Raw genomic sequence first — 20,877 nt, forward strand, 5'->3', positions numbered from 1 at the left:
CATGCTTACCAAATAGTTTTGTATTTTAAGTTGAAACATGAGGGAGGCTTGATAAATTACAGTGTAGATGATTAAATGCATGTTGAGAGTTGTTTCAGATGAGGTGTTGCACAAGATAAGCAAGTATGCATGGGCAGGCAAGCTGAGATGCAAGAAAAAGGAGGCAGGGGAGATACATAATCACACATAGGAGGACATAACAAGGCAAGGGGAATTGATGCAAAGAGATACAAGTAGGTTGTGAACTATATGGAAGCATACACAGAGATGAAGAGGATGCTTATGATGAGAGGCAGGATAGCAAGGAAGGAAGATATGTCAACATCAACACATAGGGGATTAATCAGAACAGTGTAGGTACAATGCAAATGGTGACATGCACAGAGGTCATCAGCCAGTCATGATGAAGCTAACATGGTGTTCCAAGAGGATAGACTAGTCAATGATGATGATAAGGCTAGTATGACCTACAAATGCATGGCAGAGATGCAATATATGATCATGGATCCTAAAGTCCAACTAAGGGCTGATCTGGAGATTAACAATAGCAGTGCAGGTTCTTGCCAGGAAACAGCTACAAACTAGAAACTTAGACAAACTATATTGAAACCAAAGTTGCACCTTTAAAACTGTCACAGTTTGAAGTCTCAGCAGTAGCTTCAAAACCATTTTAAAGTTATACCATATGCTACTATCTAGACTGGATATAGATTACAACAGCAACCAAACTAAGAATGGCAAAAAGAAGGAAACAAGTTGATGTTTAACTTGAACTAATACCCACTCAGCTAAGCAGATCAGAATGAACTTATGTTAAGGCTAAACGTTTATCCAAAATCCCATAGAACAAGCAGGGACCTTAGTGGATGACCTCATGCCCAGGAGATTCAAATAATACAAAACCAAAAGCTGGCATTTCTAGTGTAGACAGATGAGATTCAGAATATAGATTTTATGACTTAATCTAACATGTTGAAACTCATTCTTTTTCTTTTATTACCAGCTGACCTCAACAACATATCCTAGTCAAATAAGGAAGGCCATTGTCATATTTTGAGTGAGGTTACCATGACACAACTGCCAAACAAGGTTCAGATCCAACCAACAACTACATAGGCACAAAAGGCAAATATGATTATGCCGAGCTAATATGAAGGAGACACTAAACTGAAACAACATTCACATTTTTTATTGAACTGCTAAAACATCTAAATAAACATATGCAATTGTATCAACAGGACTTCTGCTAAACTAGTACGGGGAATAATCCTAAACCTAACCAACATATGATATCACATAAAGATATAGTCAAGCAAAACCACAGGTTAACTGATGCCCAACCAGTCAAAGCTGGACATGTATGGCACAACTAAGCAGTTGAACTATTCTGTGACCAATCATCATTGAGCAAACAAAAACATGCTTAAGCTGCTATAAGCTAAATAACCTATGGCTAACCAAAACAAGACATAAAATGAGCCACTGCAGAACAACTAAAAAGGCAGGCACATACACATAATTAGCAGACTACAAACTAAAATATAGAACTAATCAAATTAGCAGACTACAAACTAAATCTATACCATTTACCAGATTGAATTCTCAGCATGCAAACAAACGACATTCAGACTAAGACGAACATCTTAAACTAAGTAACAACAGCAAACCGACAAGATTTCGAGCTAAGCCAAAACATAATAATGACTCATTTAATCACAATAACTAAGATAACATCAAACTCAACCGTATCAGCACACAAACATATTAAACTGAAATACAAGGAAATAAATGGGATTTACTGACCTTTTGCAGATGCAGCGAAATGGGATTTTGAATCTCTGATCTACGCTCGAATTCTCAAGATACCAGGATCCCTTTTAAGTGCGATTTTCGTCTATAATGAAGTCGAACCTTCGTTTCTAAGGTTTCGACTCACTTAAACGGAACGAAAACGGAAACGGAGAAATTAAGATAAAAAAAAGATGGACTCGATAGAAATTCTATGGCTGAAAACTTCTTAGTTTTGGAGGTTCGATGTTTGAAACTTCTTCTATCCCCTTTTTTTTTTCCCCCCTCTTGTTCGTGTTCTTCCTTGTTTTTATAGGTTTTTTTTTTCCTGTGTTTTCGTTCTCAAGAAAGAGGGAAGGAGGAGTGGAGGGGGACAAGTTTAAGTGGGGAACAGGGTGAGTGGGGAGCGGAGAAGGAGGAGGGAAAAGAGGAAGTGGGAGGAGCGGCGGCAAGGGTTTTGTGGGAGGAGAAAAGAGACAGAGGAAAAGGAAGAAGAAGAGGCGGAGGCGGAAAAAAAAAATGGGAAACCCTAAGGGTTTCCCTTATTTTGATGAACATATGTCGGACCCGGTCCATTTGTGGACCGGGTCAATTTTAGACTGGGTTCTAAAAGGATGGACTAGTGAATTAAAACATGTACTGGTTTTAAAAATTGAGATAAAAACATGGTCTAGTCCAAAAAATATTAGGAGTTAATCGGACTTTGGTTTGGGGTCCGGTAAGTCAAAAATACGGACTGAATGCCAGAAATAGTTTGGCTTCTAAATTTGAATAAAAGTCTTATTTTGATTAACGATGTACCAAGGGTGCCAGAATATCACCTGGTACGAAAAAATGTGTAATTGTAAAAGACCCGGATAATAAAGTTATATGATGTTGCAATGACCGTGCAATAATGTTTTAAACAATAAATAAATTTATCATTTTAAATGTGCGAAATAAATGCGATGTGTACGCGAAAGTTGATAAAATGCCGGGAAATGCAAGTTTCAATAACACTAAATAATAGCAGTAAATAAATAGCGGTAGTAATACTGCTAATAATGATAACAATAATGATAATGGTGAAAATAATAATAGATATAATAATAATAGTAGATAACAAATATTGATAATTAATAACAAAATAACAATAGGAATAATGACAATAATTAATAATAAAAATACTAACAATAATAATAATAATAATAATAATGACGATAATGATAATAAATAACAATTGTTTATAAAATCAATGATAATAATTAATAATAAAATAACGATGGTAATGATGAATAATAATTAATAACAAAAAAATAACGCTGATAATAGTGATTAGTAATTAACAATAATAATAATAATGATAATGGAAATAACAAGAATAATAATAATTAATGACAAATTAGTAATAATAATAATAATAGTTATTATTAATAATAATAATAATAATGATAATAATAATAGTTGTAACAGAATAATGAAACGCCGTTATTGATAGGGACTAATAACTATAGTAAACATAATATATATATTATTATTATTATTATTTTTATATTTTTTTTTTATTTTTTTTTTTTAAATATTAGAAACGCAAATATGTATTTCGGAGGAGAGGCGGGACAAAATTGGGTGTCAACAGCTATATCTCAAGGAAATCGTGCGGCTCCATGGCATGCCATTGTCTATTATCACAGACAGGGGAGCACAGTTTACAGCTAAGTTCTGGAAGTCTTTTCAAGAAGGTTTGGGTACGCAAGTGAAATTTAGCACACATTTCATCCACAGACTGATAGGCAAGTCGAGCGTACCATTCAAACCTTAGAAGATATGCTACGGGCGTGTGTGTTAGATTTTGGTGGTAGCTGGGATGATCATTTACCTCTCATTGAATTTTCATATAACAACAGCTATCATTCTAGTATACAAATGGCTCCATACGAAGCGTTATACGGAAGTAAATGTAGATCTCCAATCGGATGGTTCGAAGTAGGAGAAGCACAATTAGTGGGCCCTGAATTGGTCCAGCAAACTATAGAAAAGGTCAAAGTGATTCGAGATCGGTTGTTGACAGCCCAAAGTCGCCAAAATTCCTACGCGGACAACCGCCGACGAGATCTGGAGTTTCAGATTCATGATTGGATGTTCTTGAAAGTGTCACCAATGAAGGGGGTGATGAGATTTGGCAAGAAAGGAAAGCTAAGTCCGAGGTATATCGGACCCTACAAAATCATCCGCAAGGTGGGACAGGTAGCCTATGAATTAGAGTTGCCTTCAGAGCTTGAATCAATCCATCCAGTCTTTCATGTTTCGATGCTCCGCAAGTGTGTTAGAGATCCCACAAAGATTTTCCCGATAGATGATGTGCAAATAGCGGAAAAGTTAACTTATGAAGAAGTGCCTATTTCCATCTTAGATAGGCAAGTGCGAAAGCTTCGAAACAAAGAGGTAGCTTCAGTTAAGGTCCTGTGGCGGAACAACAATCGGGAAAAAATGACTTGGGAAGAGAGTATGAAGTCAAAGTATCCACACTTATTCCAACCCCCAGGAGAAATCCAAGGCGAAACGCCAACGCGATAAGGTACGTATACATTAATTTTTATGATTTTGGTCGTGTGTGGCCACAAATATGTTGCTATTGTGATGTAGCCCTGTGAGGCGATGATATTATGGGTTGTTGTGACAGGTTAGTAGTACCATAGTACAGGGGAAACTCTGTCGAAATTTTCGTAGAATCCTGAATAGTTTAACATTCGAGGATGAATGTTCCCAAGGGGGGAAGAATGTTACACCCCGGAAAAATTTTCGTTCGCGCACAGTGAATCGACTAGCGAAGGACAATTACGAGTATCGAACTAGTGATGTCTTAATGATATTTAGGAGAAGAATTATGATGCCCCTTATGTTGGTAATTAAGTGCCAAGTAAGTTTCAAGAAGGACCCATAAGCCAAATATGGGCATAAGCCATCCAGAAGGGCGAGTTGAGGAAACATTTTCGGAGGATCTGGTTTGGAGGGGCCAAAACGCCATTGTAAAGTTGGAATTTGGGAAAACACCACAGGATGGAAGTTGTAGATAACTGAAAGATATTTCTAACCATAGGTCGTGGGCCCTCACAGCATATAGGGATCAAAAGTTATGGCCACTCTACGACAGACCGTTTCGGGGCAAAAGAATATCACCTTTCTGGCACACTCCGCGACACCACCTGCGTCTCGCAGACACGACCCGCGACCACGCCGCTTCATCGCGGGTTGTGCCATTGAGGGTCGGTCGTCTGGCGAGCTCCGCGACACAACCTGCGACTCGCGGAGCATGTCCGCGACTCGCGAAGTGTGTCGCATGTCGTGTCAGTCCAAAAAATTCTAGACCCCTTTTAAATGTACCCAACTCGTCCAAAAATCATTTTTTCCATCCTGTTGGCTAAGGAAATATCTAGAACTCTCTCCAACATCCATCTATAAGAGATATCAAAAGAAAACCAAGATCAACAACATCAATTACATGAAATCAAGTGTGTAGATTCAAGTAAAGCTTATCTTCTTCAAGGAAATTCAAGAAAGAGTGAAGTAGGGTTTTGGTGCTAAAGAGGTATTCTCTTCAAGGCTTGTTCAACCATCATCCAAGGTGAGTTTTATGATCATCCCATGTTGCTTAAGGTATTAGAAAGCTTAGATGCTTGAAATGTAGAAGAACATAGAAAATGGGGTATTTTGAGTGAATAGTGACACAATTGGATGATAGTGGGATTGAATCACGGATGTTGGAATGTGGTGACTATGAACATGTTGTGAATGATGTTTAGGCTATGCAATGAGTTTTATGAATGCGGAAAATACGATAATAAGCTATAACCTTAAATGTGAGTTAATTGGAAGAAAAAGGTGGATTTTGCTAAGTGCATATGAATGACGAGTGTTGATTGTGATATTATGAGTAATATTGCGAATGTTGGGAGTTGATGTAGAACATGGGAGAAGTAGTATAAACAAAGGAAGTGCTGCCCAAATTTTCCTAGAAACTAACGACGGGTTCTCATAGTTATTTATCTAATGTACCTCACATTCTTTAATGAAGGTGACGACGTGACATCGAAGGTGAACGAGTGACCGATAGCTTAGCTAAACGACAAAGGTATGTGAGGCTAGTCCTTCCTTCTAATGGCATGAATCTCTTAGCTTAAATCCCTATTCCTTTCATGAGCTCTCACCTTCTAAGAAGTTAAAAGCTTATGCCTATGAATGTCTATATGAGATAAGATATACGATATGAGGATGTTATTCCTTGCCTACACTCACCTTATGTACTAGTCCTTTCAAGGTGAGGCAGAATGTCCATAATGGTTCCATAATGTAACCGGGGGATTACGACCTTACGTCACCCCGATAGAATAAAGTTGATCTTGAGCCTTATATACATATCATGATAAGATGAGTATTTTATGATGACCATATTATTATGAGCATTTTACACCGTGCCTAGTTGGTCGGGCAGTCACCGCCAAGGCGGGCAGCTATACAGAGACACCATGACCTTCGGGCATGGGCAGACACCACTAGTGGGCGGCATGAGATGGTACCCCGGACGCGGGAGGCCTGGACGCGGGCTACTATTATTGATTATCATACAGTTCCGATATGAACGGGCAGCTTGTGTATGATGCATATATGCCATGATGATGAGTATGTGTGAGACAACATGCATTACTTCTTTTATGATCAGTAGTCAGATCCAGATGTTATGTTGATGCTTCTCTATATTATAGATGTATTCTTTCACTGTTTATGCCTCTCATACTCAGTACAATGTTCGTACTGACGTCCTTTTTCTTTGGACGTTGTGTTCATGCCCACGGGTAGACAGAGAGGAGACATTGCTCCAGATTCTTAGAGTTGCCAGTTGATTGAAAGCCCTCCATTGCTCCGGAGGTGCCTATGATGATATTTTGTGTATAATTGTATATGTCGTTCCATAGAGGCTCGTAGATACTCGATGTGGGTTGTATGGTCTCATGGAAGGGTCATTTTGTATGTATGTACATATATGTATTATTTTGCTAGCCTATAGGGCTCAAGTATATACAATGCTTTTGTTTCCAAATGAAAATGGTTTTCTTATAAATTAAGTATGAAGTGGATAATCGATTGATAAAGAGGCTGAGGAGTAGTCACACGAGTGGTGCTCGGTGGTTAGCACGGGTACCCGTCGCGGCCCCTAGCCGGGTCGTGACACTCCAACTCTAACTACAATTACATTTTTTCTTTTTTTTCGGGTGTGTTGGGGGTATTAAAAGAACATAAAGCAACATGTCATGCAAGAAATCTGGTAGTTTTAACAGGATTCCCGCTCTTTTCAGGCTACTGAAGTAATAAGACGCCAATCAAAGTTTAGAGAAGCTTCTAGTGAAAGTTTGGCAAAGCTTAAAAATGCAGAAACAAGATTGTCGGAGCTCAAATCTTCGGTGTTGATTCTTGGCAAAGAAGCAACTGATGCCATGTTATCTGTAGAGGAGGAGCAGCAGCAGATTACTTTCCAAAAGCTTCGTACCATGGTATTGCTTGTTCATCTTTCTTCATTCAATTCATATGCGTGTTATGCTCACAGAAGTATCGCAATTGGTCTCGGTGTTGTAGTGATAGGGTTAGTTATTTGCAAATTTTGTTTCCGTTAGTGACGGTGATGTGCTGAATGTACAAATGGAGATTGTGACATTTTTAAAGTATGATCTGTGCATCAAGTTGTTGAACATCTTGATTTGGCCTTAAAGAAAGACAAACTGGTTTCATTTGAAAAAGAACGGTGAATGTTCTCTCTTTTAAGGATATACCTTGTTCTGACATCACGATTGTGTTGGCTAACTTTAACTGCTTAGTCAAATGACCTTAAATTGATACAATTTAGTTTTAGGAATTGTCGTTGCTAACTTCAGTCATTTGAAATAAAGGAACACAATGGACATAGACACTTCGTAGTTACAACATTTATGTAGTTAAAATGCTTCTCATAATGGAGGAAAACATAGACCTGCTAGTATCTTTGAATATATTTTGAAGGTAAAGTCACGGAAGTAGCTGATCAACCAAAACTTAATGATGCACCCCTCTATTATTGTGATGGCAATGCAGGTATTGAAAGTCATGTTAGTGATTAATTTAGGACTAATCAAAGTTTCTTTTTTTGTTTTTTCAACCACTTCCCCAGGACCTCCCCCTTTTTGCTCCTTTGGTGACTCAAACCCACAAGGTTAAAGGTGGAGGATGCTTAGTATCTGAGCAACCCCCTCTTGTCAGTCAAACTTAATATAGCATAGGGAAAATATTATATTAACTAATGTAGCATTTGGAATAACAGGATCATAATACTAGTTCTTGGAAGTGTAAAAAGTAATTTTACTATTTTGATATAAATACCAGTGGTTGAGGGCCAAATGATCAAGCAACTCAAATTATCTTTGATACCTTGGCATAATTGGGTCATAATGCGCCATTTCATGACATCCACTTGACTGGTTTTCTGCGAGATTGGAGATCCCTGTGTTCTTAGTTATTTTGTTTAACTTGAGAACACCTAGGTCATTGCTCTCTAATTTTCTTCCGTATTAATAAATATTATTACTAAAATTTTCTTCCTATAAAAGTTAAAAAGAACAAAAAGTTCATGGCAGACTTGCTTTTTCATTTTATTAACTAGTACTTAGTGCAAGAAGTCCTGAACACTTTGGTGAAGTTTAATTTTTCTCTCCTGTTAAAACCTACACTATTTTTGTCTCTGCATTGATCACTTCAGGTTGAAATCTGTGTGATTCGTTTATCTAAAAATGATTTTAGCTTGCAGGTCGATGCTGAAAGATCTTATCATCAGAATGTTGTGTCTATTTTGGAGAAGTTGCATTCTGAGGTCTGTAGATTCAAACCTTTATTTCCTCCGAATCGTTCGAATAAAACTATTCAATCGGGATTTTCTGTTCTGCAACGCATAGAATCGTAAACTTCTATCTTGAGACAAATGATATAAAAAAGATAAGTGACATAAATGTTTAACATTTTTTCTTGGGGTTAGATGCTTGAAGAAGAGCAATTAAATGAGTCATCTCCACAATCTTCAAATTCACCAAGAGTTTTGCATGATACAACTTCAAATGGAACTGAGCATCCAGAAGCTGAGGATAAATGTTACATCCCGTATTTTTGAACGTCGGATTAACTGTAAGTTGAGGTGAGGCCCACACGTCAAGATTTTTTTTGGGACATGTGACAAATTATATGAATCACATATGTGAAGTTAAACACAACTCAAGAAGGACCTTTGGACCAAATCAAAGTGGAAGTCCTCCAAACGAATATTTTTAAGAAAACGTTTTCGGGTGACCTGACTTTGGGGGGCAAAAACTGTATTATAAGTTTGGAATTTGGAAAAATACCATGAAATAGAAGTTGTAGATAATTGAATTAGCTTTCCAACCATAGGTCGTGGGTTCCCAGGTGACGTCGGTACAAGGAGATATGAATGTTTTAAGGTCGAACGGTCAGTGGGCTAGGCCCAACTCGGGACCAACCGAGTTGGCCCAAAAAAATGAAAAGAAAAATTTAGGCCCAAGGTGAGAGGGTGGCCGGCCATACCTGGTCCAAGCCCACCAAATTAATTAATTTCCATGTGATGATTATTATAAAGGGGCAAATATGAGTCATAAACACTTAAGAAGTTTCAAGAAAAATAACATAGAGAGAGAGAGAGCAAGAATAAGAGCTTAAAAAACAAGGCCCTTCGGCCAAGTCTCCAATTTTTTGCCCCTTTGAAATCTTTCTCCAAAAATTGTTTTCTTGTGGTATTTCCACTAATTCAAGGGTCCTTTACAACTTGGTGTAGTTGTTTTGGAAGAAGGAGCACTTATTTCTTCAAGTTGACAACTTGTTCAAGTGAAGAAATTTGTAGAAAAAGGTAAGAATCAATTCCTTTTTCTTATGTTATGAAGGTTTGTTTATGTTGTAGTATGTAGAAATGAGTGGAAATTATGGAAATATGGAAGTTTGCAAAGTGGGTATGTATGTGTGTAGAAGGATGAACCAATTTTATTTGTTATGTTAATTGTGTTGTTGAAGCCTTGTAATGGAAATGGAAGGAAATGGTTCAAGTTGGTATGGAAAATTGTTGAAAATGGTTATAGGAAATTATGTGATTTTAATGTAGTTTTTATGAAATTATGGAAGTGAAGTTCTAAATGTGAATTATTATGTTAGTTGGTGGATTTGGAGGGATGTAAGTCCATAATAGCATGAAAGATTGGTTGTTAAGTTGTTATAGGAAGTTTTGTGATTTTATGGTAGATTTATGTAATTGTGAAAATGAAGTTGTTAAGATGTAAATTATGATTATGGTTGATGAAATTGGAAGATGGAAATATGTTATGAATATGTAGATTGAAGATTAGAAGTTTTGGATGGATTATGGTTTTGGTGGAAAGTTTGTATATTTTGTATATCTTGTGAATATTTTGAAGAAATGATATGAAATGCTTCCGAATTATATTGTTGTCACGACCCAACCCCGCGGGCCGTGACTAGTGCCCGAATTGGGCACCCGAACACAATCACAAATCCGAGCGGCAAACAGATGACTTATACCGATACAAATATCAAACGCTGCCTCAGATTATATCAAACACATCCAGGTATATAACAGAAGCCGACAAGGCGGTGTTTCAAATTTACAAGATTTTCAAAGAAAATTTCGGCAGAGTTTCCTTTGTTTTTCGGACTATCCAAAATAACCCTGTACACAGCAAATACCAACAAAGGCCACACAGTGCCAACAGAACAACATATACATGTGCGAGCCGACAAGGCTGCCATAACGAAAGAGATCATATGGACACAAATGTACAGTAGTAGGCACACACACCCACAAATAAGTCTACAGACCTCTAAACAGACCAAACGAATCATATGGCGGAACAGGGCCCCGCCGTACCCGGAACAACTATATATACATACGTAACGAACAAAAGTATATACCAAAAGTGTATGCTCTGAAATGAGAAGAGCACTCCAAACAGCTGAAGGGGATATCCTAAACTGGGGGATCACCGAACTGTGCGTCTGTACCTGCGGGCATGAAACGCAGCCCCCGAAGAAAGGGGTCAGTACGAAATATGTACTGAGTATGCAAAGCAGAATGTACAGAAAGCAAATCTGAGACATAATGAAATGGGAGTATCAAACATAAGTGCAAATTCAATCTTATCAAATTATTTAGTTTCAAATATGTAAATCATGCATAGGGTACAGAAGAATATGGTCGCCCGCCTGTCGATAGCGCCATAACACAGCATAACACCAGAAAGATTTCAAATCTCCGTATCCCCGTCACATATCACATCACAACATAACGCCATACACAGCATAACACCAAATATAGATGGAACCCGACCCTCTTTTGCGAGTAGCTCGGTGAACCATAAACACAGCATAACTCCGGAGTATATAAAAATGCGCATGATAACATAACCGGCCCGGGACTCGGCGAAGGGAATAACAAAATGCACGAATAGAGTCGTGAGTAGTCATATGCATAAAATCAATATCATAAATTCAAACATAAGCAAAACGATCATATTTGAAAATCGAATAGTAGTCTTAACAAATTCTTTCAAAATCTCCTGAATTTCATAAAAGGAAGTCGCGGGACCCACAGGTGGGTATTTACCCAAGTCGGGCCCGCTTATGAAAAACATACTCGTTATACGTAATGCAAAAATTTTATAAAAATATATTGGAGCAATCCGAGCATTTATGTGAAAGATATGGCATTCGGATATTTCGAAGTTCCTTAAAGTGAAACATTTTTGCGCAAAGTTCGAAAAGCGATTTTTCAAATACATAAAGGTTCATATTTCATCAAATCATACATAAGAGTGCCAAAGAACATATACGGATCATAACATGCTCGGGTTTCGGATTTGGAAGTTTCCTTAAGGCTCTAATTTAGCCTATAAAAACTAAGACATGCCAAAAAGAAAGGAAGTTGCCTTACATACCTCGAACGCTCTCCAATATGATCCAACTCGAGCTAAGTCCAAACTATGATTCGGGCTGCCCACGATCTAAAAATAAGCCATAAAATGCCAATCATTAGCTAAAGACTTTTGGGCATTAAATTCCAATTTCACCCTTAATTCTACTGAAATTTGGGCAGCATTTCCCCTGTAAATAGGCTACCCCGAGAATTTAACTCGCCAATATCAATCAACAACAACCACAACAGCATTAATAATTAATCCGAAAGGTAATTCAACAATAATAGCTCTCTTGCCATCATTTATCAACTTTCATAACTTAAATTCGACGACTTACCTTCAAGCCCAAAATCGACGCTTATATGCTCACATACTAACCCGAACCCATACCAAAAACATTTCAAGACATTCTAAGCAATTTATACAACTTTTCCAACAATCCATAAATTTTCCCAAGCTACCCGAAACAGCCCCTAACCGAGACAGCCCCTCTAACTTTTCTTCATTTCCAAATCATGGTTTGTGTCTACAATTTTTACATTCTAACAACGCTATTTTCATCAATACATAATTTACATTAAATGTACAACAACCTCCAAATCAGTCCGCAATATTTACAACATCAATTTGAGTCAATAAACTTTCATTTCCAACATAGAATTCATGACGACGACGGCTAAACAATAAGCGATAATAATTCAATTCTTGGCACATAAGGTGACCCATTTTCGGCTAGCACACTAACATACCCCACATGGATGATTCTCAAAAGTTCTTCACCTTACAATGGTCATAATATACTAATTAGGCATTAATTCATAGTTTCAATATCACACAACACACACACCCATCACACGCCCAACCCTCATACATATGGCCTCAACTTCACCATACTTTATTTCATAATTTTCAACCATATTAACATACTACAACATGAATATAACCTTCATAACACAAAAACAAGATCAAATCTTACCTTTTTCTCTTCAACTTCCAATAGGCTAGGGTTTTCCAAAAGATGAAAAATTAATAGGTTGATCGCTCCAACGATGCTTCCACTCTACTTAGGGTCCTTAGATTAGTGGGTTAACACCAAGGAAATAATTTTTGGGAAGCTAAAAATGGGGGTTGGTTTCCTCCTTGGCTGGCCGAAACAGTGGAGAAAGAAAATGGGGCTCTCAAGTTTTTGTCTTCTTTTTTTTGTTCTAGGTGTTGAAGTGTAAATGAGGGAAAGATGACTTAAAGTCATCTTTTTAAGTCCACAAATATCTCTTAGTTGTCTTTGGCCCACACAATGTGTTGGACCAATTAAAATTGGCCACACAAGGTGTGGGACCATTTCAACTTACACGGCCCACAAGGCATTTTTGCACCATATTTTTAATTCCGATTTTATAAATTGTGGTCCCAATTTTTCCTAGGTGTTCAATGCCATCAATTTCATATATAACTTATATCTCAAAATAAAATCAAATGGTCAAAACTCCCGACTTCAAATCCCGGAATAATCTTGGCCTTAAATTATCATAGTTCATCCGGGTTGTTCCAATGTATAAAAATACGGGACGTAACAATTGTAATGATCTTGATTAGTAATGAATGTAAAAACATTGAGATTGGTTTGGAAATGTGAAGTTGGAATGAAAGTTATTGCACTATGTTGGAAAGAGGACTAGTTATGCTATATTGTGTTGTGTAGTGATTGTTGTTGTTGTTGGTGTTGTTGTTGGGTTGTTGTTGAATTATTTTGGCCGAGTTAAATTCTCGGGGATGCTATATGTATAGGGGAGATGCTGCCCAAATTTCCGTAGACAAGTATGAATTAAGATTGAATTCTTAAAGGCTTGAAGTTGATATTTGGTAATTGTGACCAATTGTAGATTTTGAAGGAAACGGGAATTGAATTTGGACTAGCGTAAAGGGCGAAAAAGGTATGTAAAGCTATCCCGATTCTTCTTTTGGCATGTCCTAGGTGTACTAGGATCGGATTTGAGCCTCAGAAAATATTCTGTTCATCGGAATCCGCATTTGAAAATATCCCTTTTTCATTCAATGGAATTGAACCCTATAAGTATGTTTTGATAAAGACTTGTGTAAATTTCCGCAAATTGTCTAGAAAGTTATGAAATGTCCTTAGAACCTCTATAGGTGACTCCATAAGCTTAATATACGTAATTTGAGCCCACCGCTTCGTTGTCCCGAGGTGGGCCCACTATTTTCGACTTTACCCTTTTTGTGTTTATAACTTAATTTCAAGCGGTTCTAAAGGAAACGCCTTAACTACTCTTCTAACTACCAATGATACTTATTCTAAATACTTTATTGAATCTCTGTAAAGGTATGATATTTTGTGTCTCATTTAGTCTCCCACTATTCCCGTTTTGCCTTTTAGTGTACTATTGCCTTATTTTCGAACAATATAAAATGAAACGTTTTAACTATCCTTTTAACTACTAAGGAAGATTGTTTTAATGATTCCCTCGAGTCTGGTAAACTATTTTGGAATATGAAAATGATCCCAGAAGGATTATTCTTCCGTAACTCATTATGACATACGACATACACTTACTATGATTCTGTCCGATTTCATTGGTTTGATTTGTCATTCGATATGCCTCATTGAGTCTCTGGAAATATATGGTATTTTTATTGCATTTAGTTTCTCACTACTCCATTCGTGGATGCCTCAATGTTTCCCACACTGAGCCCGGGCCAGGATATGTTGTCAAGCGTATTCCACTGCATTGTTCGCCGTGCCTCGATGTGAGGGGGCAGGTATATATGTACATGGGTTGTGGAGTATGTTGTGCCATGTACACACATTCTGATATGATATGATCTGATATGGCCATCTGATATGATATGTTATGTTACGGGGTTATCCCCTATTCTGCTCCTTATGTGTTGTGGCACCAGCGTCGGGGGGTGACCACGTTCTGTTTGCCGAGTCCCTTGGCAGGGGTCGGATATGATATGGTATATGTTTCTGTACACACTCCTCATGTTTTGAAAATATGCATTTGATACTTCAGATGTTACACTCACTCCTCTGTAAGTTCTGTTTCGGTTATGATCTTGTTCCGTAATGGGACCAGGTACGACATATGTTTTCAACGAATACTATTTATGCTATATGATCAGCATTTTGCTAATCTGGATATTCAGTTCATTTTCTGTATCTTCTGCTTCGATTATGACTTTGTTTACTACGTTCCGTGCTTTACATACTCAGTACATATTTCGTACTGACCCCCTTCCTTCGGGGGCTGCGTTTTCATGCCGCGCAGGTACAGACGACAGATTTGCTGACCGCCTGCCTAGGATATCTATTCTGCTATTTTGGGAGTGCTCTTTTGTCCAGAGCCTATATGTTGGTACAGTCTGCTGCTATTGTATATATGTATGCTATTCAGGGGTATGACGGGGCCCTGTCCCGTCTTATGATTCTGTTATGTTCTGTAGAGGTCTGTAGACATACTTGTGTGGGTTCTGTATATGGTTTGGGATGATATGATCTGTGACAGCCTTATCGGCTTCCATGTACTATGTCGGTTCATTTATGATAATTACTAACGTCGATTGACTTTTACATTTAAAAATATTCTGCTGATATGCTAGTCTGGGTTATTGGGTACGTTTGAGTGTCCAGCACGGACACTAGTCGCGGCCTACGGAGTTGGGTCGTGACAATAAAAGTCCTACCTTATTTTAGTGCCAAGGTACCCTTCTCAAAAAATTTTAGTGCCAAGGTAAGTACTCTAAAAGAGTTGGCTTATTTACTTCTACAGAGTACTCCTTTGTCCTCAAAATCTGGATCTTTCTGTATTCGCCTCAATATTCTTTGATCTCCTCGATTCTTTGGCTGGTAGGTCATGCACTCGTTTGAAGCCCAAGCAGATGGCGGGCTAAGTCTAGAGGTTGGCGATGATGTGGTAGTTCGGCAGGTATTTATCTTCGTTTCCTGGTTAAGCAATAGACACGTTACACTGCCTTTATTTTATGTGTTTTGCATGCTTAAGTTGACATATTCTGGAGTACCTTGACGGTATTTAACATCAGTTTAAGAACTTTCCGCCTGCATATTTATTGCTCCATGATATGTTCATAAGCCCGAAGTGCTTTCTTACTAGTTACTATGGGGTAGATATTACCCGGTTATCAGTCAAAATCCAAAACTACAGGTCAATGGTCTCGTTATTTGTTGATGTCTCTTTCAACTAGCCAGTTCTAGCAGTAGTAATTATAGGAACTAAGAGTATGTTTCATCAAATCCTTCTTGAAGTTAGGACAAAGTAGGGGTGTTCATGATTCGGTTTGGATTGGTTATTGATTAAAATCATAACCAAACCAATTTAGTCAGTTTTTAAATGTCTAAAACCATAATCAAATCAAATAAAATAATAACCACCGGTTTGGTTCGGTTTGGTTCGATTTTTCAGTTTATGACTAGCAGCCATGAGACTTATCAGTAAAACATTAAAAAGTTGAAAAAGACATGTTTTTTTTTGTTTAAACGATAACTTTTATTTATAGTTTAAGGTGGAGCATACATCATAGAAATATTTTCACTATTAGTGATAGTGTAGTACTCAAGTTACCCAAAGTTGCTAAATTATTCCATATAGAGCTAAAAACTAACTTCGTAGTGGCTGCACCATTTTTGTCATCTTAATACACATACCTGGAAATAAAATAGAGCATAGGAGCTTTTAGTTGTTGTTACAAACATACATATTAATTAAACATAAAGACTACCTAAAATTAAAATAAAATATATAAAATAAAAAAGTTTTTGGGCAGGACTTGCATTTTGCCCTCAATTCTCCCATTTTATTAAAAACACGTTGGGTAATGATCTCAAACTTCAAATGTTTTTCTATCGTTATCCCTAAGGCTAGGGTCTCGATTACAAGGAGTTGTTCTTTTATGCTTTTTAAAATAATTACCCGCGGAAGAAGTATTAGGGCATTACCATGTGCTTAAGTTGCAGCAAATGCTGATGTTACTGAAGTATATTCTATAGGAACCTCCAAATCTACAACCTCTGTCCTTTTCATATGAAAAATATTAGAAGTTTAGGACCCATTCAGACAAGAAAAAAGAAAGGTATAAATTCGGAAAAAAAAAAAAACCTAAAATCAAATGGCTGACAAAGAAAGGCTAAAAATTTAAGTTAAAGACATTAGACTCTAGCGTGAGCTTCTGTTCATTTTTTTGCACGGATTGCCCTTCGTTTGGGGTGGTCTTTAAATTTTTCCCTTCATATTTGTGGTCTTTAAATTTTTCCCTTTGCTTGGAAAGATGGGCGAATACATGAAGTTCTGGGTTCGAACCCCCGCTCAAGCATAAAAAAAAAAAAAATCGCAAGGCAGGACTGGGGGAGTGTATGCCGGATCCAGCATACAATCTTTAAGAAAAAGTTAAAGTTATGCCGGATCCGACATAACTAAAAGTCTGCCCCTCAAGGCAAAGTCTGCCCCCTCCGGCAGACTTTTAGTTAAATATAACTAAAAGTCTACCGGAGGGGGCATACAAAATTTAAACTTTGCCTTATAAGGCAAACTTTTAGTTATGCCTTAAGGAAAACTTGCGCCTTATGGGGCATACTTTTAGTTATGTTTTATGGGCACACTTTTAGTTAAGACATTACTAAAGGTTTACCTTGAAAAGTTAAAAAACAAAATATATATATATGCTTCAAGGCAAAGTTTGCCCATAAGGCATAAGTATGCCCCCATCGGCATAAGTTTGATAATTTCTTAACAAGTTTATGCCGATGGGGGCATACTTTTAATGGGCAAACTTTTATGCCGGATCCGGCATAAACTTGTAAAGGAATTAGCAAAGTTATGCCGGAACCGGCATACTTATGCCAAGTCTGCCCATAAGGCATAAGTATGCCGAGTTCAGCATAACTTTGTTAATTCCTTCACAAGTGTATGCCGATGAGGGCATAGCGAAATTTAAACTCTGTCTTGCGAATATATTTAAAAATTTTGACTGTGTGGGGGTTCGAACCTGAAACCCATAGGATTTAGCGAAGGGCAAAATTTAAAGATTTCAAATATGAGGGGCAAAATTTAAAGACCACCCCAAAAGAAGGGCAATTCTGCGAATTGCCCGCTTCTGTTAGTAGGTTTACACTTAACACTTAAAGAGTTAAAAGACTTAAAGACATGGGCTTGGATATATTCTTAAAAACATGGGTCTTAAACAATCATGTGAAATAAGTAGATCAAAAATCAAATTAATGATTAAAAGGTATAAAATATTTATAATTATTTATGAAAAACTAATATTATACATATAAATAATCATCAAATGCATGTATATAATTTATCGGTTTGGTTCGGTTATTTTTTAATAGAATCATAACCAAACCAAATATTTCGATTTTTAAAATTTAAAACTAAATCAAACCAAACCAAATCAAATGTCTGTTTTTTTTTCGGTTCAGTTAAATTTTCGGTTTAATTTTGATTTTAACCAAAACCATGAACAACACAAAGTCCCGATCTGGATCAAATGGTGGTGGTAAGACTGATATTGGCGGATTATAATACATATAGTAGGTCAGTAATTATCCTCCTTTCAAAATAGCCAACAAGAAGCGAGGGGCTTAGACATTTATCGTTCTCAAGTTGCCACCTTTTAACTTTTGCATATGCTGAATAGATAAGCCTTATGAAATCCCCTGGTATATGATGATTAAAGATTTGGTGTGAAGAATCTTAAAAAGTGCTGCTAATAAAAGGGACACTAGGCATATTATTTCCCTCTTCCTAAGCCTGGGTGGGTAGACTTTTCGATATCTTTGTTGGTGAGATAGCAAGTACCAAGTGGATTAGTCAAGGTGCACGCAAGCTAGCCATGTTGTATGACCCCGAGGAATCTTTCGTGTCTCATGACTTCAGATATTTTGACTGTGCTTTGTTCTGTTGATAATTTTCTGAAGGTATATTCTCGATTAACAAATAGGTACTTATCTATGTAGCAGAAGCACACAATCTTTTAGCAAGCAAAATAAGTTACATTCTAACGATATTGCATATGGTTAACTATAGGTAGCTCCAAATGGATGGTCTGAAGGAGAATACAACGGTAAGTCCAGTTGGTTTCCCTCGGCTTATGCTGAAAAGTCACACAAAGTACCGGCAAGCAAAATGGCGAAAACGGACACCACCCGATAAGATAAAACACTAAATTATCATGCTATCCTCATATAAACCTTTGCTTTTTTTGTAAACTTCCACTTGTATAGGTGTTTGAGGACTTTTCCGTTTTGCTTCCTTTTTTTTTTTTTCTTCTCCCGATGTAAATGCATCAAAGCTTATAATCAAGTTTATTATTTGCAGATGTCCCAAGATCAGTCAATTTTGATACGGGAAAATGCATTATTTTGCACTTGTAATTGATAAATATTATGACTAATTCTAGATCTTAAATCTCCATCGGGTCGTTGGTCCTCAACCTCCCCTAGCTAACGTTCCAGTGCCTACTAATTAATTCTTACAGTTCTATCCAAAGGAAAAAGAAATTGGCTCCTTTGCAGCAAGGAAAGGAAATAAATGGAGATTACTATTTTGACATAATTGACAAGAAAAGAACTATGCATGTTGAAGTACGTTGTATTGCCTGAGGGCTAGGTATTTTTCAAGGCTAAAATTGGATTGCTAACGCATATTGTTCAAAGTACTTAGACCTATTTTTTGAAACAATCATTAAAACTACACTTAAACTCACTTTTTCGTGAGCTTCACGCCCAAACTATCCTATCACCGTCTATTTATTGTAAAACACATCTAGTTGATAGTTCAGTATGACTTCGTATAAGCATAGGTATGACATTTAAATAAAGGACCAAAAGATATAGACATACACCCAATTGTACTCATCGAAAAATAGAGTTTATCTGAATAGTTAACCTTTTTCGATAATCTTGAGCTCTTTTTCAGTTTTTCAATTTCAAATGATATGTCATTAAGTCAAGCTTCTTTTGAGTAGATTCACTGTTATCATCATGAGCAAAGCTAAGAATATATTCAAATCAGTGTATCTATCGTGGGGTATATACACAAATCACCTTAAATCTAAGAAGCCGAATCGGTGGATTGATTTAGGTGCACCAAAAAAAAAAGAATTGAACTTAAAATCTTTTGTAAATATTCATTTTCCTGGAGAGACGCAGCTCATCATCTAATGCAAAACTGAAGCAAGAGGGAGAAGCAGGGATTGATAGCTTTCCACAACCGAGAGATAGGAAGGACTTCTTGAGGTAAAAAGTAACAATATTAATTTCATATTTTCAGTATGCCTGTCATTGTAAGCATAAAGATTCTTTTATCCTTCCCATCTCGTTTTCTACTACATTCAATTGCTCATCGAAGCCTTGTTCTCTTTCATAAAATCATGCAAGGATTTTCTTTTGTCTGATTTAATTTGTGTGGAACAGTAAATTTAGAAGAAAATTGCTCAAACATTAGCAACTTCCAATTGAGAACTTTCATCCTGTTCATCACAAAGTGAACTGTTCCACTTCGGATTTCACTGATTCTGACTGACATCAAACAGCTACAAGAAAATACGTGAAACCCAGATCAATCAAATAGAAACTCAAGAAACAAAAGAGATCAAAAAGTGGAAGGGAATCTGTACTGCTATAAAAGAGATCAATAAAAATAAAGTAAAAAAGCAAAATACTTTCAGTCAACCGATATATCAGCTATTGTGTGAAGCATAATATACAAAAAGAATACCCTTAATACCTAGATAGATTCTTAAATTTGGCATATTTCGTAAATTAGACACTCAAACTTATCTAGTGACCAAATAGACACTTTAACATGACAAATATGTATTTGTGAACCCCTTCATCCACAAGACCAAATGTGTGAAAAACACTTGCTAATGATGTGGCAAGTGAACCTATTATTTAATGTCATATGGAATATAAAAATAAAAAATGACAAGTGTAAATAAAAAGTTTTAAAAAATAAAGATTAGAAAAGGAAAACAAAACCCACTTGTTATTCAACCCCACCCTAGTCGTTCCCCTATCCCCATGTCGTCCACTCCCTTCCCTAATTCCTTTTCAATTTCT

At 36.9% G+C, this 20,877-nt stretch overlaps 1 protein-coding gene and 2 long non-coding RNA genes across 3 annotated transcripts; 2 read left to right on the top strand and 1 right to left on the bottom strand.

Annotated features, from left to right (window-relative positions):
- The first annotated feature begins 414 nt into the window (after nt 1–414).
- On the top strand, nt 415–8,956 carry LOC132637261 (SH3 domain-containing protein 1-like). The gene is made up of 5 exons (XM_060354375.1): nt 415–556; nt 2,136–2,242; nt 7,122–7,316; nt 8,600–8,662; nt 8,825–8,956. Exons 1-5 carry the CDS (start codon nt 415–417, stop codon nt 8,954–8,956), a joined length of 639 nt encoding a protein of 212 aa, XP_060210358.1.
- Nucleotides 8,957–10,391: 1,435 nt separating this feature from the next.
- Nucleotides 10,392–12,972, bottom strand: LOC132638268 (uncharacterized). The gene is made up of 3 exons (XR_009581649.1): nt 12,754–12,972; nt 11,799–11,864; nt 10,392–10,866 (listed from the first exon to the last, which is right to left on the bottom strand). It is a non-coding gene; the product is annotated as an uncharacterized LOC132638268 (long non-coding RNA).
- A 1,949-nt stretch (nt 12,973–14,921) lies between these two features.
- LOC132638269 (uncharacterized) lies at nt 14,922–19,167 on the top strand. Its single transcript, XR_009581650.1, has 3 exons — nt 14,922–15,526; nt 15,647–15,721; nt 18,842–19,167. It is a non-coding gene; the product is annotated as an uncharacterized LOC132638269 (long non-coding RNA).
- Nucleotides 19,168–20,877: the final 1,710 nt, after the last annotated feature.

Source organism: Lycium barbarum, chromosome 4 (assembly GCF_019175385.1).
Source record: "Lycium barbarum isolate Lr01 chromosome 4, ASM1917538v2, whole genome shotgun sequence".
Lineage (NCBI taxonomy): Eukaryota > Viridiplantae > Streptophyta > Magnoliopsida > Solanales > Solanaceae > Lycium > Lycium barbarum.

Coding starts and splice junctions, on each gene's coding strand:
- LOC132637261 (XM_060354375.1), top strand. CDS start 415: ATGGTGTTCCAAGAGGATAGACTAGTCAATGATGATGATAAGGCTAGT. Junction 7,317..8,599: donor TCCAAAAGCTTCGTACCATG/GTATTGCTTGTT, acceptor TTTAGCTTGCAG/GTCGATGCTGAAAGATCTTA. Junction 8,663..8,824: donor TGGAGAAGTTGCATTCTGAG/GTCTGTAGATTC, acceptor TCTTGGGGTTAG/ATGCTTGAAGAAGAGCAATT.